This window comes from Capra hircus, chromosome 10 (assembly GCF_001704415.2).
Source record: "Capra hircus breed San Clemente chromosome 10, ASM170441v1, whole genome shotgun sequence".
Taxonomy (NCBI): Eukaryota; Metazoa; Chordata; class Mammalia; order Artiodactyla; family Bovidae; genus Capra; species Capra hircus.
In genome coordinates, this window is record NC_030817.1 from 22,099,319 (window position 1) to 22,114,462 (window position 15,144).

Consider the following 15,144-nt stretch of genomic DNA (forward strand, 5'->3'; position numbering starts at 1 on the left):
AACATTCCTATCACAGAAACCCCTAAAAATGGATATCAATTTGTACTCACTCCAGCAACGTGCCTCCCCCTTCTTGCAATCCAATTTCTAAGGTTCTAACCTAAATAAGTTAGCAAAGTTATAGTCAAAGATTTACACACACAAAAGTTCATCGCATACATCATTGATATTAACAAAGGATCCAAAGCAACCAAAAATTTCAACAGTGTGGGCATGGATAATAAAGTAAGGTCGAGTTACAGGAAATCTACTTTCAAAGATTTAAAGAGATAAGAAATTACTTATGATACCATGTTAAATGAAGGAAAAATAGGATACCAAGCTATATATATATATATGACTCTCAAGCCTGTTTAAATACTACACATGATATATGCATTTTTAAATACTGAAAGGAAATTCATAAACATACCTGCAGAGATTAGGTTTGTTCTATATGGAGGGATGATGGATTTTCATTCTCTCTTCTCTAACAAGCATACACATGACTTTTACATCAGAAAAAAAATTATTGTAAATGTGCCTACCCTAAAATAACTCATTTGAGATAGTAACTGTCAGTCTTAGGGACAGGCTGCTAAAGTCCAAGGTCGATTTAAAAAAAATGAAAAGATTCAAATCCAAACAGCGTGTGTTCTACAAAGGACAGAGATTGCGTGTGCCACAGTCCAGACTTTTCCTCTGTCTTGGCTGCTGGCTCTGTGATATTAAGCTCTGCAGGGAGCTCTTTTGGAGAACCCATTCCTTCTACCTGCAGCAACCACAGCACCGTAAACAACCTCTTAGGACACGATTCTCACCTCTCAGTGCGAGGATACAGGGAAAGAGAAAGGAAGAGCCCTAGTCTCTTAAGAAAAAGAGGTTTTTCTTATAAAACTTATCAAAGTGACTCAAAACCAGATATACACAATCTGAAATATAAGTCGTGAGTTATGTTCAAGGACCGGGTATAAAAGCCACTTATTTCTCAAAAATGCATATAGAGCAAGAGCTACAGGCGCCCCCTTGTGGCAAGCCTGACTACTACGACGAGGGCCCATCCGTTTCCCGGTCCCCTGCCGCGGGCTCCAGTGCAGTTACAGCCCCATAACAACCTAGTGTGTTGAACATAGGGCACCCAAAGCAGCTGGTACTGTTTGTTTTCAAGACTTTTTGATTTAGACCCCAGAAACACCTATTTGAGGATGGGTGGAAAGGGAAGAGGAAAAAAATGCAAGATGTGCATGGATGGTGGGCTGCTGTCCAGGGGTCAAAGCTAGGGGTGGGGGGAGGCAGGGTGGGGTAGGGGGGAGGCGGGGTGGGGTGGGGTGGGATGGGGTAGGGGAGTCGGTGCATACATACCATGGGCCTCCCACGTGGCGTTAGTGGTAAAGAACCTGCATGCCAATGCAGGGTAGACATAGGAGATGTGGGTTCAATTCCTGGGTGGGGAAGATCCCCTGGAAAGGAATGCCAACTCACTCAAGCATTCTTGCTTGGAATCCCACAGTCAGAGGTGCCTGGCAGGCTACAGTCCATAGGGTCGCACAGAGTCGGACACGACTGAAGCGACTTAGCACACACCATGGGCTGCCACACGGCAGGGACCTATAGGATAAAGATCTCCCTCCCCAAGAGTATTCACTGATTTTACAAAGTTATAAAGCAAAAAGTTTTACATTTACAATTCGTGAACTTTGTGCTTAGAAGTTGTTTACTTATCAATGTTAGAGCAGCTATCACCAACTCAGGCACAGTTCCAAAACAGAGTTCCTGTTGAATTCTGGCCATAAATTTTTTTTTTTAAAGCTTGTTAAAATCTTGTAAGGTAAGAAAGTTTTCGTTATACTTTAAAAAAGATACTAATCACTAATAAGTTGATTTCATGCTAAAAGTGGTGGCCTCACATTTAGAAAGATGAGAAACACCACCGTTTTGAACATCAAAATGGATTAATCCCAGTGTCCCAGGCAAGATGGGAGATGGAGAAATCCTCTCACTGCAACCTGACCAAATGGCTCTTGGAGAGAATTAAAGAGCTTAAAAGAGGTCAGTATTGCAAATCTGATAGAACACAGAACACTGAAGGGACCAGATACTGATTCTGAGAAAAGATAATCTTCCTCTCAGAAAGGGATTAGCCAAAAACCTTGACGTTCTGAGCAGGAGGATTGCAACAAACAGCCAAAAGCTGAGCAAATCATCCCAGTTCTCTAGGGAGACGGTGCTTGTGCTTCTCTGTGGCCCCACCCAGGCCTCTTTCCAGAAAAGAATCCCCTCCAGTGCTAGGGTGAAAACACATGGCAGGAAGGTACTGCCTTGGTCCTGAACGAGTAAAGGGGAGCATTTTCAAGGATGTGTAATAAACCGAAGCAGCCCAGCTGGGCCAGGTCCCCATCCAGGTGAGCTCCAGCATAGCATCAAGCCAAAGAACTTCTAATCATGAGGCTGAACTGGGAATATGAATCCAACCCCTTTCCATCTCTCCAACCTCTAGAAGAACGTTTTATTTTTTTCTCCCTCCTACCCGGGTGGGATTGAAATACTTGACAGGTCCTGTTTGAGATAAACCAACACGCTGGACAGGAAAGAAAAAATATTAAAAACTTGAGAGTCTTAACAAGACACTTCAGGAAGAATCCTTCATGTGTCGCCTGTATAGGGAAAGCATTATAGGGAGAGGGGAAAAATATGAAGGCCAAGGTTCCCATTTGTCCAGAAAAAGGCGGAATAGAGAATTCTCACTCTGCCCAGCTGAAATTTAAAACCAGGAGCACCCCTGAAAGCACAGCCTTGCTCCACCAGAAGCATCCTGGGATGATCACGACGGGTTAGTATTGTGAGTTGTGTCACCAGAATCTGACAATGACATTAAAACAGGAAGAGGTGACTTGGCACCGCCCCCCCCGACTCCAGCTTCCCAGGCGTCCTAACCCAGAAGGGAGGCAGCGATCACGACAGCTTGATGGGAAGGTCCTCCCCATATTTCCGGAGCAGCTTCTGATGGTTGTGGTCCACCGACCACTGCTGGGGCAGGTGCCTGGGCTGCATGGAGTCCAGGAAGTGCTGCCGCCAGCGGCTCTCCAGCTGCATGAGGGAGCGCAGCCCGCCCTGGGTGTGGCGCTGCACCACCTTCAGCCCGTGAGGAACGTAGTTTTCATTGGAAATCCTGCCAAGATACAAAGGACAAGGGTCTGAGGAAAGCAAGCACAGGACAGCATCTCAACGGCTCCAGGGGCTGTGGGCCAAGGGGCCGCCATGGGGTACACAGAGAGGCTACGGAGTCCTGAGGGGTGGCTACTTTGATGCTTTTAAAAACATCTTTCCCATAACTGACTTTTTAAAAATAGTTCGAACATACTAAGCACCATCGATCCCAGAGAAGGCATCTGGGGATTCTGGGCTATACTTGTGGGAAAGCCACTGCATAACGCTCAACCCTACTATTGGGGGCCCCACTGCCTAGCAGATGATGGGTGGAGAACAGAGGTCTTTCATTTACTCAAGGGTTTCCTTCCTATCGGCTCACCCTTCTTCTTTTGTAATATTTATTTATTTGACTGCGCTGAGTCTTGGTTGCAGCACGGGGGATTGTCAATCTTTGTTGCAGTATGCGGAATCTTTAGCTGTGGCCTGTGGGATCTAGGGCTTCCCGGTGGCTTAGATGGTGAAGGACCCACCTGCAGTTCAGATCTAGTTCTATCAGATCCAGGGGAAGAACCTAGGCCCCAGCATTGGGAGCGCAGAGTCTTCGCCACTAGACCACCACGGAAGGCCCTCGCCCTTCTTTTAAGCTACGCATTCTGATCGATACTTAGTCTTTATATGAGCTCTTCAATCAGCCCACGTGTTCCGGGTTTTGATCACAGTATAATACCTGAATGTAAAATAAAGGCGGCATATTTCTTTGGCGCCTTCATTCTCATACAAAGAAATGCCAAGCCACATCCACAAGACGTGTTTGGGTCACAACGAAATGCTACCGTGGTTGCTCAGTTGCACAGCTCATGCTGTTTAATGAGAAGATGAAGCCCTGCCTCCTTTCTCACTAAGATGCCTTGTGAACAGTGCCGTCAGCTCCTGTGAATGAAAGGATTTCCCTGTCTGGGATTCAGTTCCTCTCCCTGGGTCCACACCCCACTCTCAATCCTCCCTGTCTAGCCTGTTCGTGTCCTCTGGGTATTTGTGGGGCATTTTCTTATTTAGCTCACAGGCATACCATTAACTTGCCTAACTTCCCCCAAATGGCCCTTCTTCTTGGTCCTAGACATCCAAGCCCAGCACCCTCCCATCCAAGGCAGCAAGATGAATTTACTAGAAAGGGGAAATGTAGCTGTTTTAGGAAATACTTTTGGGAACTGGTTAAAGGAGCCAGTCTCCTTAATTTGTAATATAATCTTAACCTTAATTTTGAGGTATCTAAAATAAAGTTTGGAAAATAATCTTAAGAATAATTTTTAAATCTTGAGAGATTTAAAAAAATACAGGATACGATGTTAGCAGAAATCAATAAGAAATCTAAATCCTACCTCACAGGGTTGTTATAAGAAATAATTAAGGCAATTAATATAAAGTTTATTAACTGGGCTAAACAGATTAGCATATCTATAAAAATTTGTTCAATATATATTAGTTGCTATAATTATGTTTTTTTTTTTTTTAATAACGAAACACTATAGGCAACCAGCAGCACTATCAGGATTTGTGAACTTATCAATTACTTCAGTCCCTGGAAAGAACTGACAAGTTGGGAAGCAAACTATAATAGGCAGCCCAGAGTTTTTATCATCTGGGCCAAGTTGCCAGTCATTTCTCAGGACTATAAAATGCCTCTCATCTAGGGACACTGAGTTAAATGATATGAATTCAGTGAATTCAACTAGGTACTCAGGGGGAAAGAGAGAGAAAGCAAGCAAGGAAGCAAAAACTAAAAAGTAATTTAAATACTAACAGCAATCCTGGCCAGCATGCCATTCAGCAGGCCAGGCAAGTTAGAGACAGGAAACAAGAACCCCTGTGTCTCAGTTCCCACCGACCTGGATACGGGAAAAGATGCAAAACCACACACTGTTCGGTGCTGACCGGAAGATTTCCTTCTGCAGAGAAAGCATAAGGTTCAACTCCAGCACCTTTGAACTCTCCTGCTCATTAGGAAAATGGCTGGACATACGGATATGATCTTAAAAGGTCAAGGACAGAAGGCAAGTCTCCTCTAGAAAGTTAATCAGCAAATAGATTGCTCTGTCCCACCTGCCTGGTTATTTTAAGCCACACAGACAGTCGGGGTGAGCCCGAGGCTGCCGCAGGGCACCTGCTCTGCCCTACAGGCACTCAAACCGAGCAGCGGGCGTAAAGACACTGGCCCAGTCCTCACTCCCCTCTGAGCAGGACCGCAGATCATACCTGGTCTCCAGGCTGGCTGCCTCCTGAAGCATCTCCTCCGTGACCGTGTCTGTGCGATAAAACTCTCGCAGCGCCTGCAGCAGCTCCTCCTTCCGGTGCGCAGGCAGGCTCTCGGCGTTGAGCAGGGCCCTGGCCCCCGAACGCACCTGCCGGCGCTCAGGATCCTCCAGCAGGCGCAAGCCCTCCTCGGAGCCAATGGGGGCCTGGAACTCCCTGGCCAGCTGCTGCTTCAGGTGGTTGTCGTAGTAGTTGGAGATGGCGTGGCAGGAGGTGCAGAGCAGCAGAACATCGTGGGAGTTGTGGTCCTTCATCTCGATGGGGAAGTGCTTCCGGTACTCGTGCGGGATCACGTTCTTCCTAAGGGAGCCGGCACAAGGCAGCGCGCATTAGCCGGCGACACAGACTGAACACAGGCGCCCTACTGCGATTCTGATCTGGGCCTAAACACGACTGAGGAGCTGGGGCCCCGAAACCCAACCGCCATGACATAAAGGCCCGACTACCTATTCCAGTCTCTGCCCACCTGCCCTTGGGTCCCCCTCTCCTTGAAGTGGGCGCAGACCACCGGCTCCCCGACTCCTCTGGCGAGCCAGGGGTAGGAAGAGGCTAATAACCAGCTCTGGGAAGGCTGTGCTCCCCAACGGAAAAGTATCTGAGAAATGAAAAGAAATTCCAATGGCCTTTAACATCTGGAAAATAACTCTCTCAAAGCACGCAGCAGGTAACTGCTACTCCCGAAATTTTGGAAGCCTGGTGACCTGTAAGAGCCCATTTCCTTCATCTGAAGACTCCCATACTCTCAAATTATTTCCCTGGTTATTCATCAAAGTCCATCATTGTCTTCTAGGGAGAACTAAGCTCTCAGGGAAAACTGCTGCCCGCCACAACTATTTGTCTCACTTTGCAAGAAGAGATAGGAGCCAAGTGAGTTACCACACTTCAGTAGCCAGGAGAAAGCCTAGGTGTCTGGGTACCGGGCCCAGTGGTAACGTCACCTTTATTGCCTGGGGATGTTGACACATAATAATCTCAGACTATTCCAGAGGGTGCCTTCAGGTCACGTGGATACTGATGTACCCAGGGTCACAAAGCCTGTGAGCCACTCAGGGGAGGATCAGAAGGACACAGAAAGGCAGCTTCGGAAGGAACTGGTCTCCGTTCCTTCATGAGCGAAAAGGAATGACTCTCTCATGGCAAACTGTTTTGACAAGAGGGTTTCATTCCAGAAACCAAAAACTGGCCCCGGTAGGGGAAGGGGTCGTGGCAGGCACCACCACAGCAAGGCCAGGCAGAGTGTCGAAGCTCTCAGGGATGCTGGGACGCCCCCTGGGGACAAGTCTCTAAGCGAAAGGGGGCAGACTCAACCAAGCCCACCGAGGGCCCTGCATGTGGCCTGAAGGGCAACTTCCATCAGAGGCAGACAAGAGGGCAGCCCCAGCCTGCTGGACACTCACCGAATGTACGAGTCTTTCTTGCCACACACCACACACAGGTTCTCTTTAACCATCAAGTAGTAGTCTCCTGGGGATTCGGGTCTGCCCGCAGGTTCAAACTGCAGCTTGACCACAAAAGGCTCTTCACTCACCAGCTCTTAGAGGAAAGAGGCAGCGTTAGACCACCCGCCCACCTCTCCCTGAGGGAAGAAGCACCACCTCAGTGGTTCTCTGCTGTATCCTGGGCAGGGATCACTATTTCTGGGCTTTGAACAGCTCCATCCCGCGTGTGTCTAGGGCTCTCTGTCTTCTACGCATCGCAACCCTCTCCCTTAGGCCCACTCCAGTCAGTACACGCATGCACCTAATTATAAATCAAGTATGACGGCTGAATCTCAAACCTCCGATGCCTTTGTCCAGGTACCACTGAGCCTTTCTTCTATCACAAGTGCAGAGGGGCTGTCCATCAGGAGCGTGGAGAAAGCAGTTATCGTAGAGAGGTGATTTTCTGGGGGGAAGGGAGAGAGAAATCTAAAATTTGGAGCAAACTATTGATCAAGGTATCAGCTACCTTCCTATATTCTGAGTGACCCAAGCCATTCAACACTAGGGTCATATGTTACATTTATGGGGGACAAAAAAACATGGTGAGAAACCATGTTTATTCCTCCATCTACAATGGGCTAGGAAAGAGAAATTAAAGTGAATTAGTTTATACCATTAGTTTTTATATTTATAGATTGGGAAACTGGGGAGTAAGTTGGGTAGTGTTTACATGGTTCTACCATGAAAGCAAGCAGGAACAGAACATGAAGAAACTTCCCTGTAATCACTGGATTAAACCAAGTCAATTAAAATTCAAGCTAAAGTAATGAGTGCCTTGTGGATTTATTTCTGGCTCATATGCAATACTCGCTTCAATTTAATCATCCAATTCCTAAAGGCATTTTGCTTAGAGGAACCAAACTTCCACTTCAAAGTATTTATTAGTCATCATTCTTCAATAGAGACATAAGCTGTACAGGAAAATTCTCATTGACCAGAGAATAACATAAGTTTAGGGCCTGGATACCATTCTAAACAATCAAATGCCAAATGAGTAAGAAATCAGATGATTCATTTCTCCTGAAAAGTCTGAGGCACTTCATGTTACTTTGCTCTCCTGAGGCAAGCAAGGAATAATAATTATACCCCCTGGTGGCTCAGATGGTAAAGAATCTGCCTGCAATGCAGAGGATCCAGGTTCAACCCCCGGGTCAGGAAGATCCCCTGGAGAAGGGAAATGGCAACGCACTTCAGTATTCTTGCCTGGAGAATCCCATGGACGGAGAGGCCTGGAGGGCTACAGTCCACGGGGTTCACAACAGAGGGACTACACTTTCACTTTTCTCATCTATAGTAGAAATACAGATCTAAGGTTGTATCAAGGTCAGTGGCAAAGCTAGGTTAAGCACTCCTCATTTCCACTTCCACTGCTCAAAAATAAAACAGTAGAAGGGTAAAAGGGAAAAGCACACAAATAAAGGCTAGCTCCAAATGTCCTTAAAGGAAAGGAAAAATAAAAATCCTTGGAGAGCCTCTGCCATCTTACCACACAAGCCTTCTTCCCAGACCCAGGGTAAAGCATCATGCCTTTTGCTGCAGGCTGGGCCACTGAACCTACTAGACACAGAACGACTCAGTTACCTGGCAGAATAGCCCACTCCCAGGGGCTTTCTTTTATGTTTTCTGGGGTCTCTCCCTTGGTGGTTGCCTGGCATCGTTCCATCAGCTTTGGACTTCTTATTTCTTGTCTTCTGCTGAGATTCTGTTGCTTCCCCATTAACCTCTTCTCCTGATCGGCTAAGCCCTTTGCTTCGGAATGGGATATCTACCACATCCTGACATTTCTCTAAGATTTTTCTCCAGACAGTGTGGTCATCGTTTTCTTCTAGAGTCGAATTCCTAGAGAAAGGGTATCCAAGAAGATGGAGAAAGAGAGCCACTGAAATCTGGGCATCCCTGGCAGCATAAATTACCTAAAGAGAAAAGTCAGAGATCAGTAGAATCCAGAAGGCGAACCAGAGAGAGAGCAAGTTCAAAGTTAGTCACAAAGATAAGAGACCACTTCCAGGTTCTAACTCAAGATGCACAGTAACTCAGGTACCATCTAACTCCTTAAAACCTTTTCATTACAAAAAAAATCAAACTAGACAAAAAAAAATCAAATGGTATAATGAATCCTCATGTAACATAGAGAGAATAATGACTTATTAGAATAAGTCATGCTTGAAATTCCTAATCTATATAAATTAGTGAAGTTTCCTTCTATCTGCTATCTGTCTTCTATCTTCTATGTATTCTATCTTCTATCTGTCCACACCTGCTGGACAGATTTTCTTCCAGCTTGGGGTAGGGTGCTTATCACAGGTCTGACAGCTAGTATGTGAATTTCACTTTGGAAATGGTCATCACCTAAGACAACTGACACCAAGATTCATTAAGAGGCCTGTGTGACTACTGATCAGAAGCAAACTGCTGTACATACTAATATGATGTGTAAAACAAGAAAAACAGCTTCAAACGTGGACCTCAGATCAAAAGTCACAAGGGTCTATTTCTGGAATTTATGTATTTAACAACAGTAAGTCATTCTCTCAAGCAACTAGGCACAGGCAAGCCGGTCATAAATAAAAGTAGTCAAAACTATTAATTTTATTAATAGCTCTTCCTAACAAAGCATATAAGGATTTTAATTAAAATTCCTTTAATTCACCTTTAATAATCAAGCCTGGTAAATAACACTATTAGTATGGATCTTTTTTCTGTGTGTTCTTTTAGAACAACAAAAAAAGAACAGAATATTAGAAAAAGAAATTTGGATAAAATTTTCCACGTAGACTCAACCATCTACATATCTGTCAGCAAGCAGTCTTCCACAGGAAAAGAAGGTGTTTGAATGTGAAGAGTGCAGAATACTTTTTTAACAAATTGTTTTCAAATGATAAGGAATCCAAGGCACTTTCAACAAATGGTGCTGGAATAGCTGGCTATCTACATGCAAAAGGATAAATTTGGACTCCTACTTCAGACCGCACACAAAAATTAACTCAAAATGAATTATGAACCTAGGTCTAAGAGCTAAAACATATGATTCTTTGAAGAAAACATAAGAGTAAGTGTTCATGACTTTAGGTCAGGCAATAATTTCTTAGATATGACAGCAAAGGCATCAGGAATAAAAGAAAAAAACAGATAACTGGACCTCATCAAAATTAAAACTTTCATGCTTCAGATGATCCCATCAAGTAAGTGAAAGGAAAATTTGCAGAAAATGGGAGAAAGTATTTATAAATTATATATCTGATAAGAGATTAGCATCCAGAATATATAAGGAATATGTATGCATACACACACACATATATCTGTGAAAACTCAACAATTTAAAAACAAACAACATAATTAAAATGTGAACAAAGGATCTGAATAGACATTTCCCCAAAGAGGATACAACATTAGCCAATAAGCACATGAAAGATGCTCAGCATCATTGGTCACTAGGGAAATATAAATTAAAACCAAATCAAACACAATATGGAAAATTGGAACCCTCATACATTGCTGGTGGGTTACTTTGGAAAATAGTTTGGCAATTCCTGAAACAGTTAAACATAAAGTTACCATGACTCAGTAATTCCACTGTAGGCTGTTTACCCAAGAGAACTGAAGATGTATGGCCACATAAAAACTTATACACAGATATTCAGAGTGGCATTATTCATAACAGCCTAAAAAAAGGAAAGCAACTTAAAACTCTACCAAATGATGGACAAATGTGGTCTATCTATACAATGAAGTATATTTAGCAATGAAAAAAAATGAAGTACCAGGTCACATGAGTTACTGCAGTAAACTCACATTACTGCTTTGTTTTACTCAGTGTACAGAGTTTGGGTTTTGACAAGTGTAAGTTATATAGTGGCTAAATCACAGAGGATCTGGACCTAGTAATATCAGGGGTGGCAGAGGTTGGGGGCAAAGTGGGCAAAAGAGGGATTATGGGAAAATCTACATATTAAATAATGAGATAACCAGCACCACCCCTTCCACTCAGCTACCAGAATATAGGCTGTAGGCTTATACTTCTTGGGTAGAAGACTAGAAGATTCTAGTGGCCTGAGAGAAAAGACTTACAGTGACCGACATTTGATTATAGCTTATAGTTACTGATAATAAAACTCACTAGTCAAAAAAATTTGGCCATATGTTCTGTGCTCTCATGCCATTTCTTTAAATGTTGAGTTTAAATATTATTTTCTATATTTTACAAAATCTCATTAAGCATTATGCTTATAATTAAAAAAAACAATAAACATTTTGAATGAATAAGAGTCTTTGGAAATTCTGAATTTTCATAACAATATGGATCACAAATCTGGTTTCAAATTTGGTGGCAATTAACCTTTTCTCCCCAATGTTTTCTTTTGAAAGTTTCAAACCTACAGAAAAGAATGACAACTAACATTCACAATTGTCAACATGTGCTTTATCTCTTTATAATACATACACCAAATCCTTCTCTTTTGGCTGAACACATTTCAATATTGAGTTGCAGCTACTATGATACTTCATCCTTAAATACTTTAGTGCATATCTTCTAAGAACAAGGACATTCTCCTACATAGTCACACCACTGTCACACCCACTTTAACACTGATAAAATACAATAATACACGGTTGCCTTCTAATGTCTCCAACTGTCCCAAATGTCTTTTAGAGATGCTGCATGACTCAGGATTTTTCGTGTATTTACAGAATTGTGCAACCTTCATATATCAATTTTAGAACATTTTCATCCGCCCAATAAAAAATCTTCTATCCTTTAGCAGTCATCCCCTACTTCTTCCAGTCCTAAGCAGCCACTAATTTGTTTTCTGTCTCTACAGATCTGCCTTCTCTGAACACTTCATATAAATGGACTCACACAATATGTGATCTTGTGTAACTGGCTTCTTTCACTTTTTAGCATAATGTTTTCAAGACTCATCCATGTTGTAGCATGTACCCTTTTAACTGTTGAACGATATTCTATTCTGTGGCTATACTGTATTTTATTATTCATTCATCAATTGGCACTTGATTCAATTGGCGCTTTAATGTCTCCTTCATAAATAAAAATGGGTAGGCAAGGATCTAAACATTTGAAAAAAAAAATCTTTAATATGAAAGACAAAGACCAAATCAAACATTTAAAATTAGAAATTCAGAGGAAAAGGAGGCAATGCAGGAAGGAAAAAAAAAAAAACCTTCAGAACCTTTAATACTCTAAGATAATAGAAGATATTATTAAACAAAAATGAAAAGTTATTTTAAAGGTGAATATTCAGAGAAGACCAGGAGCTCTTACAACAATAGGAATAATTAAAAATGTGAGTGACATATTGAAAGATAAACTTGAAATTTCCCAGAAGATAAAACAAAAAATATAGAGATGGAAAATCAAAGAGAAAATATTTTACTAAGACAAGAAGAAGATTAACTCAAGGGATCCAATATACATACAATACGAATTCTAGAAACAAAAGAAAGGGAAATTTCCTAAGAAATGTTATGAGAATGATACCCTGAACTGAAAGACATGAGTTTCCAGATCGAAAGGGTCCACTGAATTCTAAGACTATAGGGGAAAATGTCTCACACTAATGTATATCATCATGAATTTTAAAACTAAGAATAAAGAAGAAAAAACAAGTCACATACTCAGCATCAACACTGGAAGCTACAAGCAGCACTGTCTTCAGAGTTCTGAAGGAAAATGATTTCCACCCTAAAATGCTATCCTCAGCCAAAGTATCAGTTAATAGAGAGGAAACAAGTATCTTTTCAGACATGCAACGTGTCATAAATTAACTTCTCATTCTCCTTTTCTCAGGAAGCTATTTTCAATGTATTCCACCAGGACAAGAAAGTAAAAGGACACAAGATTTGTAAAACAGAGGACATGCTATAGCAGAGAGGTGAAGAGAATTCCCACTCTGACGATAAACACAAACAGGATGAGAGTCTGGCAGGCAGGGCTACAGAGCAACCAGTCCTGAAAGTAACAGGAAGACCAAGGACTCCACGAGGGCTAGCTCCAAGGGAAACTTAAATGACTAAGTTACCTGACTGTGTCTGAACCAGCAGAGAGGAGAGTCTGCAGTAGACATGGTTAACAGGTATACAGAAAACTAAGCAAACGAAAATATAAATGACTACTCCTGGGAAATCAAAGAGTTGTATAAGAAAAATACTTAACTGCAATTGACTATGTGGAGCAGCTATAAATAATATCAATATAAGTAGATATTAATCTGATAAAAATGACGATTTACCTCTGTTGGGAGCATGGGGGAGGGAAGAAGTATCTGTATGGGGATACAGGAATTGCAAGAGCACTAAATCTTGCTGTTTTCCACAGCAAGAAGTCAAAAGATAATATGTAGAAAAGGAAAGAGTAATATATGCAATTTTACAATATAATGATAATTATCAGAAAAAAATGAAATTGGTTGCCTCTGAAAAGAAGGGAGAGCAATTAAGAATGAGGGAGGAAGGCAGGAGAACTACCGGCTGTTCCTTATAATAAATCCTATAACACTGTTTTTTTAAAGTATGCATTTTTATTCATGATAAAAATTTTACATTTTTCTGAAATCCCTGGCATATAGTAAATGCTCAAAAATATATATATAACAGGGAGTCTTACCCTTTTATTCAAGTGGCATGTACATTATTATAGAGCATTTATCTTGAGTATCATCAAGGAGGCTATTTTAAGGCGTTTCCACCCAACATATATCATTTTGAGGCTTAGAGTTTTTAATTATACTTTATAAGCAATGACTCTTTCACTCTTCAACTACTCTGATAAGAGAAGTACCTGGTCCTCAGAAAGATTCTCAGCATCCCAGTTGCTGCAGCGAAGCAGAAGGGACTTGTCAAGAGGAAAGTTCAAAACAGTCTCAGAGAGTGATTTCAGGCTAAGCCCATTAGAGAGCAAATTGTTTCTACAAGAAATAAATAAAACCATGTGTCAAAAATGGGCAAAGGACAAGAACAGGACAATCAAAAAAGGCACATAAATGGCCAATAAACAAATGACAGATACTCAATCTCACTACATCAAATAAAACAAAAAGTATATACAATTTTAACCTCCATCAGATTATGAAGATCTTTAAAAATAACTACATCTAGTATTGTGGAACATGAAGAATTAAATTACAGTCTAATCTAAAATTTGTGAGCTGAACATCTGTTCAATCTTCATGAAAAAGTTTGTCAATAAATGTTGTTTGTTGTTCAGTTGCTAAGTCATGTCCAACTCTTTGTGACTCCATGAATTGCAGCACGCCAGGCTTCCCTATCCTTCACCATCTCCCAGTTTGCTCAAACTCCTGTGCATTGAGTCAGTGATCGTATCCAACCATCTCATCCTCTGTCATCCCTTTATTCTCCTGCCTTCAATCTTTCCCAGCATCAGGGTCTTTTCCAGTGAGTCAGCTCTTCCCATCTGGTGGCCTAAGTATTGGAGCTTCACCTTCAGCATCAGTCTTGCCAATAATATTCAGGGTTGATTTTCTTTAGGATTGACTGGTTTGATCTCCTTGCTGTCCAAGGAACTCTCAAGAGTCTTCTCCAGCACCATAGTTTGAAAGCATCAATTCTTCAGCACTCAGCCTTCTTTATGGTCCAGCTCTCACATCTATACATGACTACTGGTAAAACCACAGGTTTGACAGTACGGATCTTTGTCAGCAAAGTGATGTCTCTGCTTTTCAATATGCTGTCTAGGTTTGTCATAAACCTAGGAATGTCTAGGTTTCCCCATTCTTCCAAGGAGCAAGCAATCTTTTAATTTCATGGCTGCACCCACCATCCACAGTGATTTTGGAGCTCAAGAAAATAAAGCATGTCACTCTTTCTATTTTCCCCTCATCTATTTGCCACGAAGTGATAAAACCAGATGCCATGATCTTTGTTTTTTGCTGAGTTTTAAGCCAGCTTTTTCACTCTCCTCTTTCACCTTCATCAAGAGGCTCTTAAGTTCCTCTTCACTTTCTGCCATTAGGGTGGTATCATCTGCATATCTGAGGTTGTTCATATTTCTCCCAGGAACCTTGACTCCAGCTTGTGATTCATCCAGCCCAGCATTTCACATGATGTAGTCTGCATATAAATTAAATAAGCAGGGTGACAATATACAGTCTTGACTCCTTTCCCAATTTTGAACCAGCCCGTTGCTCCATGTCCAGTTCTGTTACTTCTTGACCTGCATACAGATTTCTCAGGAGGCAGGTCAGGTGGT

The 15,144-nt window shown here is 42.1% G+C and overlaps 1 protein-coding gene across 2 annotated transcripts in view; it reads right to left on the reverse strand.

Annotated features, from left to right (window-relative positions):
* Window positions 1,298–15,144, reverse strand: part of EXD2 (exonuclease 3'-5' domain containing 2) — a 57,421-nt gene continuing 43,574 nt past the window's right edge. The window contains exons 4-10 of one of the 2 annotated variants that reach the window (XM_013967252.2): window positions 13,717–13,843; window positions 8,502–8,833; window positions 7,217–7,323; window positions 6,837–6,972; window positions 5,383–5,739; window positions 5,016–5,075; window positions 1,298–3,148 (exon numbers count right to left, since the gene is read on the reverse strand). In XM_013967252.2, coding sequence (XP_013822706.1) covers window positions 2,932–3,148; window positions 5,016–5,075; window positions 5,383–5,739; window positions 6,837–6,972; window positions 7,217–7,323; window positions 8,502–8,833; window positions 13,717–13,843 — 1,336 coding nt within the window. In that variant the 3' untranslated portion in view covers window positions 1,298–2,931. The remainder of the gene's footprint in view (window positions 3,149–5,015; window positions 5,076–5,382; window positions 5,740–6,836; window positions 6,973–7,216; window positions 7,324–8,501; window positions 8,834–13,716; window positions 13,844–15,144) is intronic. The other variant, XM_005686013.2, reaches the window with a different exon arrangement.